At 34.6% G+C, this 24,094-nt stretch overlaps 1 protein-coding gene across 1 annotated transcript; it reads left to right on the top strand.

The window, feature by feature from the left end:
• The first annotated feature begins 20,057 nt into the window (after positions 1–20,057).
• LOC149156253 (GDSL esterase/lipase At5g03820-like) lies at positions 20,058–22,183 on the top strand. Its single transcript, XM_089445678.1, has 5 exons — positions 20,058–20,310; positions 20,550–20,680; positions 20,784–21,017; positions 21,628–21,883; positions 21,993–22,183. Exons 1-5 carry the CDS (start codon positions 20,058–20,060, stop codon positions 22,181–22,183), a joined length of 1,065 nt encoding a protein of 354 aa, XP_089301804.1.
• Positions 22,184–24,094: the final 1,911 nt, after the last annotated feature.

A 24,094-nucleotide genomic window follows, 5' to 3' on the forward strand; every position in this document is an offset into this window, starting at 1 on the left:
GCAAATGCCGGCTTTCGAAACTACAAACCCCAGCAATCGACCCATTTCTATACAGAAGACACATTTGTGTGGGTTCAACCGAATTCGATAATGCCTACACCTCATAAAGATTGCTCGTAAATGGATGAGGTGATCAGCTCGATGTAATGAATGAGCAGGCAAGTCATCGAGATACGGTTGCACAATGTGCTTGATGTCATGAAACGCATAAGAAATCGCCCGTTGAAAAGTTGCTCCGGCATTCTTGAGCCCAAAAGGTAATTTGCAATAAGCAAATGTCCCCCATGGACAAATGAAAGCCGTTTTTGGTTGATCGGCAGGTAGAATGTTGATTTGATTGTATCCGGAAAAACCATCCATGAAGGAGAATATTTCGTTGTCGGCACAATCATCAATAATTTCATCGATATAGGGAGTTGGGTAATTGTCCTTTGGACAGGCTCGATTAATGTCCCTATAGTCGATGCATATTCTTATTGTTCCCTGCTTTTTGTTAACCGAAACAATATTTGATACCCAATCCGTTAGCGGGATCAGATAAATGAAACCTGCTTTCAATAGTTTTTCAACTTCCGCTTTGATTGCAGCAGCTTTTCTTGGGTGAATCTGATGCAAACGTTGCCGGACGGGTTTAGCGTCCGGGTAAGTCTTGATCTCATGAACAACAATTGCGGGATCAATTCCCGGCATTTCCTCATAGGACCAGGCAAACATGTCGCAGAATTGTTGAAATAGGGCCTTATATATCTGAATTTCGTCATCTGTACACGAGGCACCTATATGAATGTTCTCAACAATTCCGAGCTTAACCGAAATGTCAATAGGAATAGTTAACTCTGAATTGGGATGTTTCATTGGATTCTGAGGTTCCTTGACATATTCAGTCGTAAAAATTGATGAGAAAACATTTTCAAAACGATCATTCTTGGGTAAAAACGAAGATCTGTGATGGAGATCTTCCCATGGTAAATCATCTACACATAGGATTTCACGAATTTTCTCGTCAGAGTGAACAAGTTCAGAAAACGTGATTAAATCCGAGTTTGATGTGAAAAGTGATTCCTCACGGACCACATCCATGAAGTCAATTTCAGTTGAAAATGGGTCGGCAAACGACTGCACGGCTTCATAGGCAATTTCATATGGACTCAAAGGCATGGCATTAGCAAATGAGTCTATCTCAGATTCAGAAGGAATGATCCAAGGATCATCATAAACAATGGTGTCTGATGTGATCATATGAATGGTTGCAAATGAAGATGATGCGTTGAGCGGAGGATAAGGAAAAGTTCCCATTAAACCGACATCTTTAACTAGTCCTACTCCAACATCCTTATACGGGATAGTCGTTTTACCGACATGCTGAATACTCTCAGAAGAGGCTGTGTCGGATGAAAAGTAAGCCAACTGGTCTATTGTTACGATCTTTCCATTATGTGGAAACTTTATTACTCGAAAGACCGATGAAACAACCGCTGTCATAGCTTAAGACCAACTTCGACCCAAGAGAAGGTTGTAATCTAGAGGGGCATCAACCACCTCCACATCTAGACTAACGATTTTTCCTTCAACCCCTATAGGAAAATCCTGTAGAATGCCAAAAGGATGAAACCCATGGCCATCAAAGGCCTTTAGAATCGTTGGGGATTGATTTAGTGAAGGAGAACCAAGCGATCTCCAACACTGTATCGACATAATACATGTTGAGGCTCCCTCATCAATTACAGTCTGATGAATAGGCTTGTTTCTTACTATCACTGGAATCTGGAAAGCCATTTGATGAGGCAAACGCGGTGTACTATTTTTTAGATCAAAAATTATTAGGTTCGGGTCCTAAACGTCAACAACTCCTATAGCCGACAAAAGTAATTTACGTTGTGCTGGACATGATTGTAGCACTTCCAAAGCCGACATTGCTGAGGTGAAACAGCTAAATCCTCAACAATGTTATAATTCTGAGCCGCTCTCGCATGTGGATTGAAAGCTGACTTTCGAAGTATACCCTTGGCGGGCGGTTTTATTACCAAGTCTGGATTAGGTTTCTCGATCTGTAGCGGATCGGAACTGGGAGCTGAGGTTGATGGATTAGAATGAGAAGATTCTGCTTCTTTACCATCAACAGGACTTTTACTACCATAATCTTGCGATCGAGTCGCAATCCTAACATGAGACATCATCAGTATGGGTTCTTCATTGGCACTCGAGGATGAACCTATCATCTTACTGTCTTGAGCCGGAAAAGGATCCTTCAAAACAGCAAGAGTTTGGGAACCTTTGACAATCTTCACAACCTCTGCACGATGAGGGCAATCTCTTGTAAAATGTTCATCGTCACAAATGAGACAAGGATAACGAGGTTTGCGCTTTTCATCATTGGATTCCGCATTTTCAGGTTTCTCCTTTGAACTTTTGTCCATTTTATTCTTCTTCTTTCCTTTCTTCTTCCCACCGGATTTTGATTTGGCTGTAGATGACTCTACAACGTGAATATCGGTGGAAATCTCTGCAGAAGAATCTCCTGTTGGGGAATCAGGCAAGGTTATAATGGGAGAAGAATTCTTGGAAGACTTCTTCTTACTTTTATTGTTAACCGTACCAATCATACCATCAGCGGCATGAGATCCCGAAGGAGCTGCAGTGATTTGATTTTGCTTGGGAAGATCGGGGATTTTCTCGTGTAACATACCTGACTGAGTATAGACCAAGTCAAGGTACTGTGATTGAGCAATTACTTGCTCCTCAGTAACAACTTCGGCTTTAGCTACATCTTCAGTGATCTTTGGCAAGAAATATTTTACAAACCACTCGGCCAAGATCTGATCCGGAATAAATACCTTCACTAAACGCCGTCGACGTCTCCACTCATGAATATGATGTGAAATGTAAGTTGATGTCGATTGCTTTAATGAAGTTAACAATTCCGTGCCATTGTCATATCGGACTGGCAACTAAAAATGAGTTAAAAACGAGGTAGCTAACCGAATAAAATTATAAAAAGTGCCTCGCGGTAACTCAATGTACCACTTGGCCGCGAGACCAATTAGAGTGCGCTAAAAAAGTCTAAGATGGATTGAATCATCTGAAATGGAGTTAGACGCACACCAGAGGTGGTAAGTCATCACATGGTTCGACGGGTCCTCTCCTGATTTACCTTCGAACTTAGGAATGTCACTGGGCAACTTATTCGGCATTGACGGCCAAAACAGAAGATAATTAATGGGATCGTTTGTTAGGCGCGACAAGTCAGGCAAGTCCAAATTTGCAATAAATGGTAACTGCCGATTAGGATCCCTAAAACTCTGGGTCATGAGACCAGCCCGAGGAGGAGGATATCCAGGATAACTAGGAATAGGAATTGCGTTTGGGATATTGTATCCTCCCGGAAAACCAGGATTAACCGGACCATACTAGGGTTGTTAAGGTTGTTGATAAGTGTACCCAGGATACGGTTGATGCTGATAGACTGGCTGCTGCACAGCAGGACTGAATTGGTACTGTCCCTGGTACGGTTGATAAGTAAATTGTGGTTGACTTCTGACAACCGTACATGAACCAGGTTTTCCTACAGGCATCTGAACCGAAGTTTGAATCGTGGATCCAGACGGTGGTAAAGATGTCTAAGGAGTAGATACAGGAACAGTAGAAACCGAAGTTGTCGATACTCCAGAAGTAGGTGGGGTAGATTGAACGGATGTTGCGGTAGTTGTAGCAGTCGTTTGAGGCGGAGTACGAGGCGCACTAGGACCAGACTGAGAAACTACTGAAGGTACAGAAGTTTGAATGTTAGACTGGACTGGTTGCTGGGGTGTACTAGAAACTAAGGGTTGTCTAGTTTGAGATGACAACTGTACACTTGGCTGCAACACCTGTTGAGTTTGCGATGGATCCCACACTATATTCATTCCGGGGTACTGACCCATAACAGGTTGAGATTACCGAGGACCATAACTAGGTTGAGGGTAGGATTGATAATTGAAAGGTACATTTCCCGTTCCTTGAACATACGTTTGACCTTGGGGTGGTTGGAAACCTTGGTTCGAGTACTGACCTTGGGGTTGATACCCTTGAGGCACGTACTGATACTGGGGTTGACCTTAAGGTACAAATTGATACTGGGGTTGACCTTGGGGTACATATTGAGTCTGGGGTTGACCTTGAGGAATGTACTGTCCCATAGGTATGTACTGTCCTTGAGGTTTCCCCCCAGATGCAAATTGTGTACCTTGAGGTTGCCCCCCAGGCGTTAATTGAGGCTGCCCCCCAGGCGGTAACTGGCCACCTTGAGGTTGAGGATTGGGAATAGAACCTGACATCATAAGAATGTCTTCTACGCTCAACGGCTTAGTACCATTGCTTCCATTTAATAACCCTTGTTCAATGGGTTGAGGAGATGCTCCTGAAAAAGTACCAGAAAGGGACTGATACCCGGAGGGAACAGAAGGACCGCCGTACAAAAATGATTCGGGCGATTAAGTAAACATGGATGACTGTCCTGACATATTTACGAGAGTATAATAACCTCTAGGTGTTGGGTGATAAGGAGCACGAGGTGGTGAAAATCTTAACCCTGAGTTTTCTAAAAAATTAGTCAAAGAAAGATACCAAGAACTCCTCCTAGGTGGACTGTAAAAAATTGATTCACGCTCCCTTAGCTCAATAATAGGTTGATTTTCGGGGATAGGGATGCCTACTTCTTCTTCCGGAGTAGCAAGTTCTTCAATAGCAATAAGTCCAGAAGGAAGATCTTGGGTGATTACTCTTTCTACCCTAGGTGAACCAGGACCACTAGAAGTTGGAGAAACAAACCCCGATGTCAGAGTAGTAGCAAATTCACTTTCAGGCTCGGATATTTCAGGTTCCTCACCTATATCACTAGTAGATGAAAAGCTACCAGCAATTTCGGAAACAGACACTGACTGTGGATTATAATCTGCCACTAACGGTTGAAAATCAGGATGTACTATCAAAGAAGATTCTCCTTCTTCAGGTGACCCAACTCTACTGTCTGTAGGAGTTACGAGGACTTAAAAGCCTTCAAGCTGACTCGGTACTTCCTCAGGAGGTTGGCCCCGAAGTCTACGAGACTTCCTCAGTAACTCAGCCATGTTTACAAACTCAGGAGACTGGCCCCGAAGTCTACGGGACTGCCTTGGTAATTTAGCCACAGTTAAAAACTTTTAACTACTTCACACGCAAACAAAGTAAAATCTCAATGAAAAGCACCTAAAGTCTCTAAAGAACCAAACCAATTTGAATCACACGCCTAAAGAATCTAGGAGATCAAACACACACAAACAGTAACTTTCTGTATTGAAAACACTAGTTGGTGATGAAATCCAACGTCGCAGAGTTCAATACAGAAATGGCGATTGGAACAGTTACCCCGGCAACCTGCTTAATGAATAGACTGGCACAAGTTCCTCCACTTAACCGTCTCGAGTGAAGAGAACCCCCCAGAAAATCCAAGTGAGTCTAGCCGACGTCTGCTCCAGGTACAGTGGGATCTTCCCACTACTGTCACCTCAGGAAGAGTCTTAAAGAATATGGCCACTAAGGTTACCAACTGAGACAAATACACCTGGGGGAACAGTCTATGATCCGATATGCACGCAAGGGCAGAGTAGCAAGCTCAATCCCCTTGAAGGCTCCTTGAAATAATCCAAGGTTTACCAACAAGTGACCCCAGGCTCCTCGACAATGGTTAATCCGAGGTTTACCGTTTTTAATACGTGAATATCTGGCGTCATTCCCAATGAGGAAGGATTGATTCCCACACTAGTTCGGACACAATCTCGTGCTTCTCCTTTAAGAGGAGCTTTCCCAGAGCATGAATGCAACAATTGGATTTCTTCCCTACCACAAGATACAGCTACTTCTTTGTTTTTATTGTCTTGGAGAGTTAATTACTCTCCTACTCCAAGACACTAGCCTAAGCTAAGTTGGTGTATCAGAGCCCTAGAAATAAAAATGTTACTAGGTGAATTTTACTTTAAGCGTTAATTTTTATTGGTTTTTTCTTAAGTCAAAAGGTGCGGAGATGAAACTCGTGGTATGAAGACTCGACTCAAAATCACTAAAAATGCACCTAAGATGATTTAAAGAATCTTTTTCTCTTCGATGAACTTCTAAACTAAGAGAGAGTTTGAGAATGCAAATACTTTGTAAACACAAATCTTTCTTAATCAAACAAATTAAAAGAAGAGATTTTTCCTTTCCAATGCACTCAAAACGAGACAACTAATTATTTCACAAAAATTTCCCTTTTCGTTTCAAAGCACTCAAACACTACAAAACAAAAAAATTTCAAAAGAGATTATTTTTATGTTTTTTATAAAACACTCAAAACTATGAAAATGTCTAACTTTGAGATCTATAAACTATAAAAACCTATTTGAAGTCAAAGCCTACTAAATTTCTTTTTTAAGGATGTTTTACTTAGCTAGATGTAAGCTAAGGACTAATTTATGCAGAATCACAAATTAGTCAAGAACAACCAATTTTGTTTTCTTTTTGAAAATGAAAATCCAAACTTTTAAATACAAGCTTTTCGAAGTTTTGTAAAGAGAAAACTCAAAGCGGATTCCTCAAACAAGGGGAGATTTCATAAATGGTCAGACTCATAAGAAGGCTGGTAGACACTAAGGTGATCTAAAGTCCCTACAGCTTCTAAGCTCAGAGCCACTACACAACCAAAATGAAAAACAAGCCCAACAAGCAAAACTCCTAGGAAATTCACCTAAAACCCTAACACTAACGAAATCAACCTAAGGAAAGCTTCTGACAAGTTATATGCAGGTCTGGGCAGTGGATAACAATTTCTAAACAAAGAACTAAGCTGACTAACAGAGGAAATCTTAGGGTTTTCAAAATTTTGACAGGGTCCGCAGGACCACAGTTGACACAGGTGCGGTCCCACTTTGTGCTAAAAGCCAAGCTGCGGGTAGGTACGCACTGTGTCAAATGGCTAGGGTGCGGTCCTCTCCCAAAGCTATGAAAAACGAAAAATAACCATGGATCTACAAACTCTACCCAATTTTACACACAACAAGCCAAAAATAGAAACAAAAACACAGTTTCTCAAGTCAAAGTAAAAACAAGGAAAACAATCAAGTCCCTAGCAGAGTCGCCATTTTGTCACACGGAATAAGTCGATCTTGCGGACAAGATAGACCTTCCTAGAATCTAAAGAAGACCTAATAACAAGCAAACCAACCAGACACTATCTTTCACTAAATATGATTTAATAAACAATGGCAAACAAGTGTTTTTAGGGCCTACCTTAGGTCCAACACAAGTTTGTGGATGCCCTCACTCCTTCGATCCAAATGAACTCCTTTGTCACGAATCTGCAAACACAAACAAGGCAAACAAATTAAATAGCACCTGAAAAGCCAATTGCATAAAACATATTTAACATGAAAGTCAAGGAGTTCATGAAACAAATAACATGAGATACTTGTTGAGAAAAATGAGTTTGATTGTATTAATTCAAAAGAAGAAGAACTTTACAACCTTTGCCTTGACGCCGTACAAGCTCCTCCCAGGGTCCAGCAAGAAGTCTCCTCTACTTTGACAAGTTTCACTCACTCCCCAATGAAACCAAAAAGGTATCTGATCTCTCCTCTTAGGCTTAACTAGGAAGTCTTGATTTCACCAGCATTTACCCTCAAAAATGTTCAGCTTCTAACCTCCCCAACAACCAGCCCAATGCCTGTATTTATAGTGCAATGGAGGGAGGTTACTAAGTCCTCCTTCAAAGGGATAAAGCCCTCCTTCAAAGGGATAGCTCCTCTCATCAAGGGATTAGCTCCTTCTCTTTTGGGATGCATGAACCACCTCAGAGCGAACAATCCATGTCAAAATTCCTTCTAGAAACCTCTAGAATTAACCCAAAGTGAGTTTTTTAAGATAAAACTTGCGCCTTTTGACTTTCACAGGGGTCCGCACCTACACCGTTAGGGACAGAGTGGGCAGGTCCGCAAATTTTGTACACAGAAGGTGCGGGACCGCAGGTGACAGTGAGAGAAAGTGCGGAACCAGAGTTACATTGATTTTTTAATGTCTTTCTCTCATTTCCAAAGCTTGACTTGAAGAGCTGAGGTCTGAGACTTTCTTACGAGGACAATACAAGTGATGATAGACCCATACTGACTGCAAATAATCATGGTGACGATATTTTTGTGTAATAGTTTGCCTTAAGGTTCACCACGTGATGTAGATATAAAATTCCTAAATATGCAATCTGAGATGATAAATTGTTGTTTACATGCTTTTTGCAATGAAAATCCTAGCTACTAAGGAAAGAGAAATGAAATTCTTTCAACATAGAGCAGAGAGCACACACTAGATGCACCTTTCCTAAATCAATTATAGCATGCAGTCTAAATGCAAATGCACATGCATGTATTGTTTTTCAGTTTCTTTAATGTGAGAAATGACAAAAAGAAAACTAAGTACAGATTTGAATTATTTTCTTTCAAAGCGACAGTACTAACAATTTTGTCTTCAAAAAACGAAAGGAAGACTATGATGACACTTTGCGATTTTGAATTAAAACTGCTTTCGACACTTGAAATACTAATAATTTCAAATCAAATACGATGGAAAAGGTGTAATCGACTATCTAAAAGAGGAATGCTTTGCGACACTTTCAAATCAAAAGACGAAAGTTCGATTAAGCTACTATTTGCAAAGGAGAACTGTAAATGATGAAAAATATATTAAAAAACATTCACAATTCCTTCTGATGGAGGCTAAATAATGCAAAGGAAGATGGTTTCAATAGAGATATACTGATCATAGACAACAAAACTACTGAATAAAGCTGAAGACAATGAAGAAAAAACCAAAATCTGGAGGCAGAAACAATCTCATTCAATCATTGCACCTGTAACATAGGGAAATAGGGATGCATCTCACCTGCAACACACGAGAGGTGCGATGCATCCAGATTGCCAAGAAGAGACAGTGCGATGGTCCAGGGATGAGACTGAGCTTGGTTTTCACTCACAGTCTGTAGCTAAGTTGAAGGATTTGGGCTGAGCTAATGATTATCAGTAAACAAAAAGTATAGGGGCTGATCTAATGAGGTTATTTGAGCTACCACTAGGGAACTTAGGATGTTTGCAAGTCAGATGTTCAGTTCATAAACCAACCCAGAGATTGACTGAAGCAGCATTGATCTACTTTGCAGTTGCATAGCAAAAGCAGTTCGAAGGCTAGCTGGCTTAACTTCAGGCTCTGTCTGTGGTTTATAAAGCAAACAACAGTAACAAAAAAAACAAACTATTCGCTCCCCAGTGGAGTCGCCATTTTGTTATCGGCAAAACTAGTGTCCATTCAGAGTTGCTAGTCCCACTAAGACGGGTAGCTATCTTAGAAACAAACAAACAAAAGTTACTTGTGTTTTCCTTTATGAGAGATAGATGAGAGAGAAGCAGAGAGTACCAACCTCAGTCTTTCACTAGTCTCCTTGCTTGTTTCCTCTCTCCTTTGATAGAGCTTCCACCACTCCTTTCTCACTTGTCCTACTTCAAAGAACACCTGTAGAGTCAAGGCAGCAAAATACCATGAAAGCATAGAGATATATAACCATAAACAATGTATGATCAGATGTGCATTAACCATATAAATGCATATACAAATACAAGATTCAGAGATATACAAGCATATGGAGGAAAACACAAATAGCTTTATTGATAGAAGTAGTAGAAGAGAGGATTACAACCAAGCTGTCTAATCCAGCATCATCCTCCCAGCATGAAAGCCCTCTTCACCTCATACAAAGCAAGATCACCCAACAATGCAATGTCTTCAAAGAGAAACCAACAACACTTCCTTACTACATACAAAATTCCAGCCTCCTGGATCTCTGGGATGAGGGATCCATATATAGATGTTTGCAGGAGAGTGAGTCAGCTTCTGGGATTTCGATTAGTGTCATTTCATTGATAGTTCTTGGTTCCACTTGTATATTTCATTGATCTCTTACTCATCCCTAGGCGAATTCAGAGAGGCAAGTGTCAAATGAGCAGTTTCTAGAAGATTCTTTGAGTTTCCACCTAGCAAACTGCTTCTTCCATTTGTCTGCTCTTGCTCATCGCACCCTACAGAAGGGATTTTCAGTATGCATCACACTGCCCATGTGTAACAGGCAAGATGCATCGCACCCTCAGCATGGAGCAATCTGTATGGTCCAGTTTTGACTAGTTCTGAGGAGTTTTTTAGGGAGAACTTCTGGGAAATGATGTAATCAGCTGACCTTGTTTCTTTAGGGTATGAAATAACACTTTTATGGGTTTAGAAGCCCTTGTTTTATGGACATATGTGATTGGGGTTACAGTGCCCAAATATGTCTATAATAGTAAGAACTACATATGCGAGTTGTTGTGTGTGCGGAGTCAAATATTGAGTTTGATTTGTATGAGAAAATATGAGGGGAATTATGATGCAACCTAAAAATAATGAGCATATTGATATTTATAGAAGCTAAGGCTATTGTTAAAGTAAATAGATATTGTTCCCAATCACAGAGAGTTGATATGTTGATCTAAAATGTTTCATTCAATAGTGTATTAACTGCCAAGAGATCTTAGTATGAAAATGAATGAAATACAAATATGACTAGTTTTTGGAGGTTGGGAACTATAAATATTAAAGGTTTTTACCCCTAGAAATTTGGGGCTTGAAAATTTGAGGAGGTTGGTTCCTCTTGTGATATTTTCTCACAAATATTGTCGTAACTAGGAGTTGAAGCTAAAATTTACATGATAAGCATAAAACTTTTGTGGCTTTCTCTCATATGGGTTTCCACATTCATTATGTGTGTACCAAACGTCATGTGTTTGATGATTTTCTCTGTTATTGATTTCATTTGATTTATTAATTGAGTGAATAAGTGTAAAATTGTATAATACTAATTTACCCCCCACCCCTCTTAGGATTATTTGATTCCCAACAATGCATTATGGATTTTTGGGCATATGGTATTGATAAGCCATGATATTGTAATAAATCCTATTTACATATTAAGAATATATGGGAATGTGAGTTGTTTTTCCATCTCTAATGAGATCCATGAGATAATTAGTTGTGAAAGGTGATTGAAGGAATATTTTTTTTTGAAGTTTCTATGTGAAAATATGGATTTCAAAATCACACATCCACTGATCTAAAGTGAAAAAGAAAAAAAAATGGTGGCCATAATATTAAGTGAAAGAATGTATAGGTTTAGTGATTTGAACATGCAATATAGTGAGCCTAGCTTAGAAGAAGCAATAGCATAATAAAAAAGTCCCCAAGATGAAAAATTAACACTACACTAATTTTATTCCTTGATGGAATATCGTTTGATGAATGTGCCAAGACCTCAGCGATAGGTGTAGAGAATGTAATATTAACTTGGATACATATTGTATTTATATTATTTCCCAGAGAACGAGAAAGCACTATGGTTGCGTACCTAGGTATCTTAATGAATGGAAATATGTCAGGTTGACGTTATATCTTGAAGCATAATAGGTTCTCATTCAATCCATTTGATATTGATATTATTATTGGATCCATGTTGGTAACAATTCAAGATAAAATTTCTATAAGTGAATGTAGGACCATGCAGACCTTCAATTCTAAAAGGGAGGTGAGTTATATTTCTCTTTATAGAGAAACAAAATACTGATCGTAAACTTATTTTTTATTTGTAATGGTAAGAAGGAAGGACAAAGTTAATGTCTTAAATATAAAAATATAAAAATAAAGAAATCAAAGTTTGGTCCAAGAAAATATATTGATAGTTCTTGTGGAAATATTATGAATATATTAGATATCAAATTATGGTATAAAAGTAAGGTAAATTTTACGAGTTGCACCAAATAAAGGGAGATTTGACCATATGGTAATGTGATTTGCACTTGATAATATTAGCAAGTCCATAATGTCATGTTTTTAAATGTATACATCCCATAGAATGATTAACATTACACCTAGTGTCTTTGTGAGATGGAGTATGTTAATTATATGTACATGTATTTGTGTAACATGTAAAGAGCATACCATTGTAAGACCTATATTAGCATGGATACCCCTTTTGCATGTGTCCTTGATAACTTGTAGCATAGAAACCTCTATTATAGAGTTACTGAATACTTTGAGGAGTAAGTCTGTGTGTTGGATGGATACTGTGTGAATGAACCATGTGGGTTCTAGACTTAAAAATATGTTCATAGATAATGGGTGCATCCATTCAATCAATTCACACTGAGAAACTGATTATAGATTTTTTTTACATTCGAGGGGGAGTTCATCAAGAAGTTGAGTGAACCATTTACACAAATAACATCTTTTTAGATATTTGGTTGCAACATTTAAGTATCCATGCATCTCGATGGATAGTTTTTCTTTTATATGTCGATTGACACTTTGGTAATGCCTACATCATCAAGATAGAAATTGAAAGTGCCTATTTGGACCGGATATGGGCTTTGTTGATAAGAAGGTTCTTTGATTCATAGGGGATATTTTTTGTAAAGGAATTAATGAAGATTAAGAATTGACCTCATAGAGATTAAGACAAGTAGTCATTAACATGGTTGTTGTAATATGTGCTCATACTTTTCTTATATATGGTGATATTTTTTACTTTGATTGTCATTGATCATTACTTTGTAGCATTTTTCTCTACAAAAAAAGTATATTTTCAACTTTTTTAAGAGGTTAGAAGATTTAGATGGATTTGAAATATTCTCATCAACTAACTACCTTCTAGTTTGATGTATGTTTAATATATTCTCTCAATTGTTAATTCATAAAACAAAAAGTATCATTTCAGTTTGAATTTTCATTTTTATTATGTAGAAAAGAGATTTTCAAAATAAATATGATATATTTTTTGGTATTTTATGTTGATAAGTGTGTTTATTTTGGAATAAAGTTTTTAGAATTTAATTTAATTATCAATAATTATTAAGTAAAAGTAAAGATTTAACCTAGAAAATATATTTTAGAATATTTGTAATAAGAGTCACATATCAAAAGTTGAGATTTATCTCAAAAATAGTTATGTTTTGTCTATTCCATATTATTTAAATGGATTAAATAAAAAAATAAATGTGACTTAAACCAATGTCATATGATATCAGTTATGGTTTTTTGGGCATGTAGTATTGATAAGTCATGGTATTGGCCCATAGTATTATAACAAAGTCTATTTGCAAGTTAAAAATATGCGTCCAATAAAAGATAGTGATAGTTCTTGTGGAAATATTATAAAGATATTAGATATTAAATTATGGTAGAAAAAAAAAGATAAATTTTACAAGTTGCACCAAATAAAAGGAGACTTGACCATATGGTAACGTGATTTGTACTTGATAATAATAGCAAGTTTGTAATGTCATGTTTTTTCAATGTATCAATCCCATAGAATGATTAATGTTACATCTAGTGTCTCTGTGAGATGGAGTATGTGAATTATATGTACGTGTATTTGTGTAACATGTAAAGGGCATACCGTTGTAAGACCTATATTAGCATGGATACCCCCTTCGCATGTGTCCTAGATAATTTGTAGCATAGAAACCTCTGATATAGAGTTCTTGAATACTTTGAGGAGTAAGGCCATGTGTTGGATGGATACTCTGTGAATGAACTAGGTGGGTTGTAGACTTAAGGGAGAGTTCATCAAGAAGTTGAGTGAACCATTTACACAAATAGCATCTTATTAGATCTTTGGTTGCATCATTTAAGTATCCATGCATCTCAATGGACAATTGTTCTTTTGTATTGCCATTGACACTTTGGTAATGTCTACATCATCAAGATAGAATTTGAAAGTGCTTATTTCGACCAGATGTGGGCTTTGTTGATAAGAAGGTTCTTTGATTCATAAGGGAGAATTTTTTGCAAAAGAATTAATGATGATGAAGAATTGGCCTCAGGGAAATTAAGTCAAGTAGTCATTAAAAAGGTTGTTGGAACATGTGCTCATACTTTTCTTATATATGATGATATTTATGACACTGATTTTCATCGATCATTATTCTCTATCATTTGTCTTTACAAAATAAATATATCTTCAATTTTTTATAAAAGTTATAAGACTTAAATGGATTTGAAAAATTCTCGTCATTAATTACCTTCTAGTTTGATATATGTTTACTATATTCACTCAATTATTAATTCTTAAAACCATATATATATATATATATATATATATATATATATATATATATATATATATATATATAACATTAATGGCATTTTTTTATTTGTAATCATTTCTAATCTTATATTTCTTTTCTGGCAATCTGTCCTAATTTTACCTTTTTACTAAACAAACTACCATAATTCTACCTCTTATCATTCTTAATGTAAAGTCATTTGATTTTAAATCAATATAACAATCCTGATTCGATATTTTTTAAATAATTACATGCAAATCACACATTTTAAAAGTAAGACATGCACATAAACATAAAATTCCACAGATATCTCATGCTCATGCCACCACAATTTTGTTTAAAGTTATATAATTTTTAAAATAAATAAATTTTTATGTATAAGGATGGGGTGATCCTCACCAATCATTAACAAGGTAGGGTGGGAATTTTCTCTGAGAGTTAAATCATGTTATTAAAAAGTGCTTTTAGAAGATCACCTCAATTTAATTTATATGAAATTGCCTCTAAAACAACATCTCTAGGCCGGTATGAAAATGATAATAAAAAATAAATTGTTTACTTGTCCACTCATTCTAAATATTTCTCCATCTCTATGAATATGAGTAAAAATTGAGCATTCCTTTTCAACGCCTTCTCACCTAAACTGAGCATTCCTTTTCAACCCCTTCTCGCCTTAAATCTAAAGCTGTACACTGCAGGAAAACGCATTATGCATTTGACATGATGTGTCGTTGAAATATAAAAATATTATTTCAATTTGAATTTTCCAATCCTTCTCGCCTTAAATCTAAAGCTGTACACTGCAGGAAAACGCATTATGCATTTGACATGATGTGTCGTTGAAATATAAAAATATTATTTCAATTTGAATTTTCATTGGAAAAGAGATTTTTAAAATAAATAGATATTTTTTTAGTATTGTTATATTAATAAGTGTGTTTATTTTGGAATAATATTTTTAAAATTTTAATTTAATTATCAATAATTATTAAGATTTAACTTACAAAATTTATTTTAAAATATTTGTAATAAGAGTCATACATTAAAAGTTTAGATTTATTTCAAAAAATAGTTTAGATTTATTTCAAAAAATAGTCATCTTTTGTCTATCTCACATTTATTTAAATGGATTAATTAAAAAAATGTGATTTAAACTAGTATCATATAAAATGAGTTATGGTTTTTTGGACATGTAGTATTCATAAATCATGGTATTAGCCCATTTTAGTATAACAAAGTCTATTTGGAAGTTAAAAATATGCATAGTAAAATGAGGTGAATCTTGATAGTTAAAAATCTGGTTACATATCTTTTTAAATGTATATGTTTAACTGATATAATAATAATAACAATAATAATAATAAAGAACCTGTAATTTAGTCAATTTTTTATAATTTTTTATTAAGTTTAGCAAAATAAGATGTATAAAGAAATAAGTATTTTGATTTTCATAATGAATTAATAGCTTTTAATAATATGTACCAATAATTTAATGATTTGATTTATATGATTCTACTAGTTTAATAAAAAAAATTAATTTTAATAAAATAAAATATATCATAAATGTTTCCTATTTTTTATAGTTATTAATATTTACTAGCCATTTAATATAGACAACTACACCAAATACAACTACCCAAGTAACCGTATGGATCCTTTAAACTACATTGTCCACACCACACATCACATTCTTGCATGTAGCACTCCACCTTACGCCATTGAGTGAGGCTTGCAAGTTAGAATTTAATTTTTATTTTAAAGATTATATACCTTTAGTTTATAATATTAATTCCTTGTGTTTAATATTATTCACATGGGTTTATATTCCTATGGTATAATATTATTCACAAGGTTTATAATAGTAATTCTAGGCTCTAATTTAAATTTTTTGGGCTTTGGGTTTATTAATCTATTGATTTAGACTATTATGTTAATTATGTTATAGTTTGAAATATAACTATTAGTAAAATATTATTTTTCAGAAGGCATCACTCAACAACAGACCACCTCGTTATGCTTAGGATCATTATGGAGGAATGTCGTAATGATAAATCCAATTTATTTTGTTGCTTTGTGGACTTTAGAAATGCTTTCGATACGGTTCCTAGATACAACCTTTGGAATAGATTAGAAGAGCTAAAGGTTCCTCTCGAGTTGAGAGTTTCGGCTATAAGGTTATACGAGAATGTAATTGCCAAGCTAAAGAGTAATGAGGGGTGGTCGAAAGATATTAAGTGTAACATTAGAGTTAAACAAGGTTGCCCCGTCTCCCCTACCCTATTTGGCATTTACATCGATAAGCTTGAAGCCTATTTCGAGGAAGAAGGATGCGATGGCACGATCTTAGCTAGGATAGTCGTCATCCTTCTTCTCTATGCTGATGATATTGTTCTTTTGGCAAGGTGCCAATCTGATCTTGATAAGCAACTGAGGCTTCTTAAGGATTTTTGCTCTACCATGGGTATGACTGTTAACACTGAAAAAACAAAAGTTATGATTATCAAATCCAAGAAGGGAACTTATGCTAATTTTATGTATGACAATAATAACTTGGAGGAAGTGTATTCTTACAAGTACCTAGGAATTGATATTCATCACAAGCTCAACTGGAACCATAGCATTGAGAAAAGGATTAATGGGGGGTGGAAATCTTATTTTGGTCTTGAAAATAATTGTAAAACAACAAACCTCGTAATGTGGGATAAAAAGAAGTTCCTCTTTGAAACTTTAGTCACTCCTGTTATCTTATATGGCTGTGAGGTTTGGGGTTGCAGCATCTCTAGAGAATCATGGAGAAAGATTGAGCAAATCCAGAAGCGTTTTATAACTTATAACCTGAAAATTAAAAGTAATACACCCTATCCTATTCTCCTTATAGAAGCAGGTCTTTCCCCTATTGAGAGCCTAGCTATGATTAGGTTTATGTTGTACAAGCACAAACTCAATAACATAGACGATCATAGACTTCCTAAGCTAGCTTTAAATTCTAGCCAAAACCACCTAAGGCTCAATCGGGGGTGGCATAAAGACACAAGGGCCTAGTTAAAGATATTGTTACTTCTAAGTTCAAAGAAAAAATATGGTGTGAGAAAGATTTAGCGGCTAAAAGAAAATTAAGTTACTGTAAGAAGGTCATCAACCCCACCATAGAAGATCAAAAGTATCTCTCTATTTTAACTAGCTTAAAGAAGAAAATTAATATAGCAAAGAATAGAACGAATTCTCATGAGCTCCATAGTGAAACAGGTCGTTGGGCAGTTCCTAAAACGCCATGGATGGAAAGGATCTGCGATATATGTGAGAATAGGAACATCGAGGATGAAAACTACTTCCTCTTAGAGTGCCCCGCGTACAACCACATTAGATCTCAATTTCACAATATTTGTTACAATACTCACTTTCCTAGCCTTTTACAATGTCAAAATTATAGTGAGGTCGGAAGGCTTCTCTCCAAGCTTTTTGAGCATAGGAATAAAATCTTAAATCAAAATAAATAATTTGTTTCTTTAGGTCCGATAGACCAATGTATGGTCTGAGCAGACATTAACCATCATCATCATCATCATAATATTAATATAATAACCATATTGTTCTTTATATCATTATTAACAATTACAAATATTTAATTTTTAATAGCAACTTTTATATTATACACCAAATAATTATTGATGTGGTAGATATAAGCTTATGAGCCTATATCAACTACATTTACTAATATTATTGTAAATATACCTCATATATATCTATCTAAATATATCAACCACATTAGTAAATATGATTATGCTAATATATACAACTACACAAAATAATTATTAATATTCACTAACCATTTAATATATACAACTATACCAAATACAACAACCAAGTAACCGGATAGATCCTTTAAACTACATTGCCCACACAACACATAACATGCGTGCATGTAGCCCTAGCCCTCCACGTTATGCCATTGCGTGATTCGAACGGAGGAGCGAGTTACAGAAAACTGTTACGTTGAAGTTAGAGTAAGTCATTTTCAAACTTAACTCGCCGTTGAAGCATAAGTTTATTTAGTTGACAGTCACGAGAGCAAACGATGAAAAGTTTAGTTAGAGCAATGCCACGTTCAAACTTACGTCCATCATTTATGAAATATTTATATAGGAAAATTATATCGGAAACTACCATCTGTTTACCGATGTACTACGTGAGATCGCCAATAACACATCCATATTAAGGTCAACAATAAGCTGCCCGCTAAAAAATTTCGCTACTTTTTTTTACATGCATTTTTATTATGATAGACAAGCGATGTTTGTGTGGATGAAATGTTATATCCTACTTGCTTTTTCGTAGATTGATTTTCTTTTAAATAAATAATGTAATATGGAAAAGTAATTTTTTTTTTTTTACAAGTTATAGTTTTTCAAATGATTTTTTTTTTTTATAATAATATATTAATTTATATTATTAATATATTATTAGATCTATTAGTGTTGTAGTTGATAATGTGGAAATAAGTTTTTTGGATTAATTATATTGTTAGGATTTAGTTATCCTCACCACAATGTGAGAATCCATTGATCAGAAGGAATAAATAGTAAGGATGCATCATCGCTCAGAATTAGTCATTGGGGAATTAGTTAATAGGTATTAAGGAGTTATTTTATTAAAATATTCGATATTTAGTTAAAAATAGTTGTTAAGGAATAATTAGATATAAAATATTGAATTTCAATATTATCAATTCATATAAAGTAATTATTTAGTAATAATTTATATCATTTTTAATTCAAACCCTAACAAATAAGACTTAATCCTAACAATATGATTAATCGAAAATACTTATATCTATATTAATATATTATTAATATGATTAACTAAAAATTATATTTTATTGTAAATTAATAATTAAAATATAATAAAACTACATATATATATATATTTTCAAACTAAAACTATATATATTATAATTTATAATTATTACATAAAAATTAATTAAAAATTTAAATATATATATATTTATTTAATAATGTGAATGAATATAACATTTTATTACATGATTAGTCTACTCATTTAAACATTTCAAACAATTTGGAAAGCTTGATTAAGAAGTTAATATATGTCAAATTTGTTATATTTAATTTAAGAGTTGTGAATGTTGAATATTATATATATATTTACATTTTTTATATTTATTTTAAAATAGAGAATCGATTATATATATATATATATATATATCATAATATTTTTTTTCAAAAAAAATGTTAATATAAATTTATATTTAATTATGTTGATAAAAATATATTTTTAAATTAAATAAAAAATTATAAAAATAAGTGAAATAATAATCTCATTTTATTATATTTTAAGTTCACACAAAATTTAATAATAGTGATTAAATTCTTGTACATGGGACATAACACCGAACTTGCAAAACACAAATGAAGTTGTACGATACTACATGTAAACCTAGGTAATCACTGAGGAATACTACAAAAAGATAAATGTTCATCTTTATAAACACAGCCCACTCTGCTTCATCACTTACTACCCATGGTTGCCCATCTTATTGTCCACGAAAAATTGTACAAATGTGACCTTTTCACCTTATTATCTTATTTTCCACGACAAAATGTACAACTGTGACCTTTTCACTCAATATCGATAGAGACGGTAATTTAATACAAGAAAGGAGGATGGAATAATTCGTGGCCACCTCAGGATAGTTTATGACAGAGAATGGTCAGTTCCACATCGCCTTAATTAAGCCAGCCTGGCCAACATTGATGTATGAAGTAGCATGGTGTAAAAAATTCATATCAGCCAGCTATTATTGAAAGTGGTCGTGCCACTGTAATTCTACAACCATCTCTGAGAAGTCCAGGCAAGGTATTAGCCATGGAGGGGCATCTGAAATTTTGTATTCTAACATATCTCAATATTTTTCTAGCATTCTGTGAGCCAAAGTTAACGTTCTCAAAGCCTATGGCGACAGCCCTCTACGCATTTGGAGATTCCATTGTAGATTCTGGTAATAACAATGGACTTGCAACCATTGCGAAGGCCAACTTCCCTCCATATGGCAGAGATTTCCTCGGCAGAAAGCCCACTGGTCGATTTACAAATGGAAAATTAGTAACAGATATATTATGTACTTGCTACTGCATCTTTCTTTTTGCTTTCCATATTAATGTAGAATGAAAATATATCAAGGGTAGGTTTGCAGAGATCGATCTCAGAACTGTTAGTTGGAGTCTTTTCAAAGTACTTCTTATTGATCCAGTGCAGCTTTCAGGAAAATAAACACAATTCTACTACTGTTTTCCAATTATAATATTGCTATCATCCCTGGGAAATAATGTCATGTTTAGTTTTTCCAATTGTATGCAGCTGGATTATTAGGTCTTCCTGATATAGTACCCGCATATTTGGATCCTGAATTCCGAGGACCGCGGATTCTTAATGGCGCCAGCTTTGCTTCTTCTTCTTCTGGATATGATGATTCTACCTCACTCGCTACTGTTAGTATACGTTTTACACGTGATGGTATTAACGATATAGGGATTTAGATATAGAGAAAGGTATTTCATAGCCCAGATATAATTTCTGCTTTACTTCATGCAGAATGTTCTAACTGTGGGGCAGCAGCTGGAGAATTTCAAGCTTTATCGAAAGGAAATTGTGAATACGGTAGGTACGGAGAATGCCAGCAAGATAATATCGGGAGCCTTGTTTACGATAAGCGCGGGTACCAATGATTTTGTCAATAATTATTTTCTCAATCCCCTTACTCGTGCACAGTATACTGTTACCGAGTTCCAAGATCTTCTTCTCCGCTCTCTCTCGGAATTTATACGGGTAATCATATGGTCTCTGCGTTGAGAGTGACGTTTCATGCTTCCTGATTTATCAATATTTTAGTATATGAAACATTATAAGGAATTGGTTGAATTCCTTTCGACAAATTGATAATTAATTGGTTAAATTGTTAGGCCAAAAATTGATAAGGAGTTGGCGAATTTGTTCGGATTATAATAATATTTGAGGATTATAAAAAAGATTTTATATGGTTTTTGAAAGGAATGATTGGGTTTAATTCGGTGGGAAGAAATGATTGTTATTTTCTTAAATTTTTTTTATTAGATAACATAAAATTTAGCTAATTTTTATATGAGATATGATAAAAGAATTTTGTTGGGTGATGGAAAAGGATGATTATTAAAAAAATTGTAAAAAAAACTTTATTAGTGATGGAAAAAAATGATGGCTGCCCAAGAGTGATTGTTATCTTTCATATATAAGATAATAAAACTCTGTTGTAATGAATTTTAATTTTGTTTTCCATTATTCTAATTGGAAATGACGATCTTTATTATCTATAATAAAAAAACTTTGCTGTAATGACTTTTAACTTTGTTATCAATTATTCTAATGAAATTGTAATTGGAAATCACGATCTTTGTGACAGAGCATTTACCAGGAAGATGCCACCTTATTTGCCCTCATCGGTCTGCCTCCTTTCGGCTGTTGTCCTTCACAAATCACTCTCTACAACTTGACGGCTAACGCATGCGTTGTCGAGTTTAATGACGTTGCCATCTCGTTTAATCAGAAGGTTGTATCATTACTAGAGGCATTGCACCCATCAGTTCCTGGACTTAAGCTTGTATATATTAACATATATGATAAGCTGCTGGACATTATAAAAAATCCCAGTAAATATGGTAATATTCTCTTTCCTATTGATTCCTCAATGGTTTAATAATAACTTTCACAGCTATTATGTGCCGAAATGCAGAGATTGCTAATATCTTATAAATTATTGCGTGGAAGGCTTTGAAGAAGTGAGGAAAGGTTGCTGCGGAACGGGTTTGCTGGAGACAGGTATACTGTGCAACCCCATGACTCCGGTCTGCCACGATCCATCCAAATACGTATTTTGGGACTCTTTTCATCCAACGGAGAAAACGTTCCATAACCTGGCGCAAGACATATTCTCACAGGTTGCTCGGAGTCTTTTCTAGCAGTAAAACTCTGAGCAATTCATGCAAAGCACAAATTGTGATAAAGTCAATACCAAATAAGAATCCAGTCCAATAAAACGGAAGCGAGAATCATTACTGTGTGTAAACATAATCATGATGCAGCTCCGCATTACTATTAGGTACTATATAATTGTAATTGTAGGAATTTACTTAATATACATTTACAGATTTTCTCATTACGATCCAGTATCTGTATCAAGGAAAAAAATAACAATCTAATATAAGATCTTTCATAGATGAATTCCATAACATTGGTCCTCTATTTCTAAGATATTGCAGGGAGAGAACTTCACCGATTTAGTTTTATTTCCCAATTAATTGCCCATAATGGCCAAAAACTGAGAAAAAGTGTTTCGGGAGAATTGGAGAACACCATCATAATGAGGTCCATGTGATATCAAGGCCACCGAGTTGACATGTCTATCTGTGAGAATAAAGTCCCTAAAAAGTTGGGTAATTTCAAGGGCCACATTGATATGGCCACAACTAAGTTCGCTTCTGAATAATATAAAGCTGACAATCGATGACGCGCAGGAATCATCAGACATGGAAAAAGTCATTTAGGTTTATAATTGCCTTCAGTGTAACCATGCGTTTTTTTTGGAAAGAAAATTCTTTGGGTTGTTTTGAATTTAATCACGGTATTTTTTTTCCGGAGGAGGGTGTTTTATTATTTAAATTGTATTATTTTTTGTTTCTAGGTTGAGGTTGTTTTATTATTTAAATTGTATTATTTTATTTGATTTTGAATTTAATTATTGTATCATTATAATATAAAGGGGTTTTAAGATAATATTTGAGATAATTTTTAGGTAAATTGTGTTAACTTGAAATCAATTTTCTTTAGCATAATTTTAAATATTCTCTTTAAAAGAGTGTTTCAAATTATTGTCTTAAAAATTGTCTCCATCAAGACAATTTATAACCCAATCATTATTGTTTAGACAATAGTTGGGATTAAAGATGTATTGTCTTTATAGTGAGAATATGTCTTTAATCCGAGCTATTGTGTTTCTAGAGACAATAAGAATTATATCTAAGACAATGCAATATCACTTTTTTCTCTTTAGAGATAAATAAAATGACGGATCCAGAAGAATATCTTACTATAGCAATAAATCAATATAAAAAGTATTTAATCAAAAACAAAGTACAATGTCATTGATTAATTCATGTTAAGACACAGTGAAATTGAACCACCCACCATCCTTTTTCTTATAAAGAAAGTGCTCTTCCATTGAGCTAGCACCCTTTAAAGAAATGTGAGAAGTTAAAGTAATCCTTAAAATTGAATATATAGGATTGATTCTAAAAAAAATGCTCGACATTTAATGGCATAATCATTGTAAAATATATAATCCATGTACCCCAAACTTAAAAAAAAAATAACTCAATGGAGTTAGCTCAATGTCACACCCCTATAGCCTGACCCGAACAACAAGCTCATAATACACAATAATCTACAAACAATTAAATCTAGTCATACAAAGAAGGTAACTAGAATTAGCACAAGTAGTATAAGAACCACCCAAAGTTCTATGCCAACTTTCTAGAAGGCACTCACATCACATATGATGTGCAAAAGGAGTCAAGATTACATCATCAACTAATTCAAGAAAAATTGGGCACCCTCCTCTTTCACATTACAAATTTCTTTGACCACTTCTTCAATGTAAACCTTTGAAGGTACAAAACAAGATTCTCCATTAACACACATTTTACTTCCTAGAAGAGAATGTCTTGCAAACTTTTTTTATATCATAATATTTTTGCATATCACCTCACATGTTGATAATGTAGCAATTAGAACAAATTCCAACATAAACTTATTCATAAGATAATTAAAAAAAGCTATTGATGTTTGGGGCTCAACATCATGCTTATCGATAA

This window comes from Pinus tabuliformis, chromosome 9 (assembly GCF_031772625.1).
Source record: "Pinus tabuliformis cultivar Carrire ecotype Pingquan chromosome 9, CPIR1, whole genome shotgun sequence".
Classification (NCBI taxonomy): Eukaryota; Viridiplantae; Streptophyta; class Pinopsida; order Pinales; family Pinaceae; genus Pinus; species Pinus tabuliformis.

Bases quoted from the DNA above. Each gene is read 5' to 3' on its own strand.
- LOC149156253 (XM_089445678.1), top strand. From the start codon at position 20,058: ATGGAGGGGCATCTGAAATTTTGTATTCTAACATATCTCAATATTTTT. The intron at 20,681-20,783 runs GTTAGTATACGT...TACTTCATGCAG, and splicing joins ATTCTACCTCACTCGCTACT to AATGTTCTAACTGTGGGGCA. The intron at 21,018-21,627 runs GTAATCATATGG...TCTTTGTGACAG, and splicing joins CTCTCTCGGAATTTATACGG to AGCATTTACCAGGAAGATGC.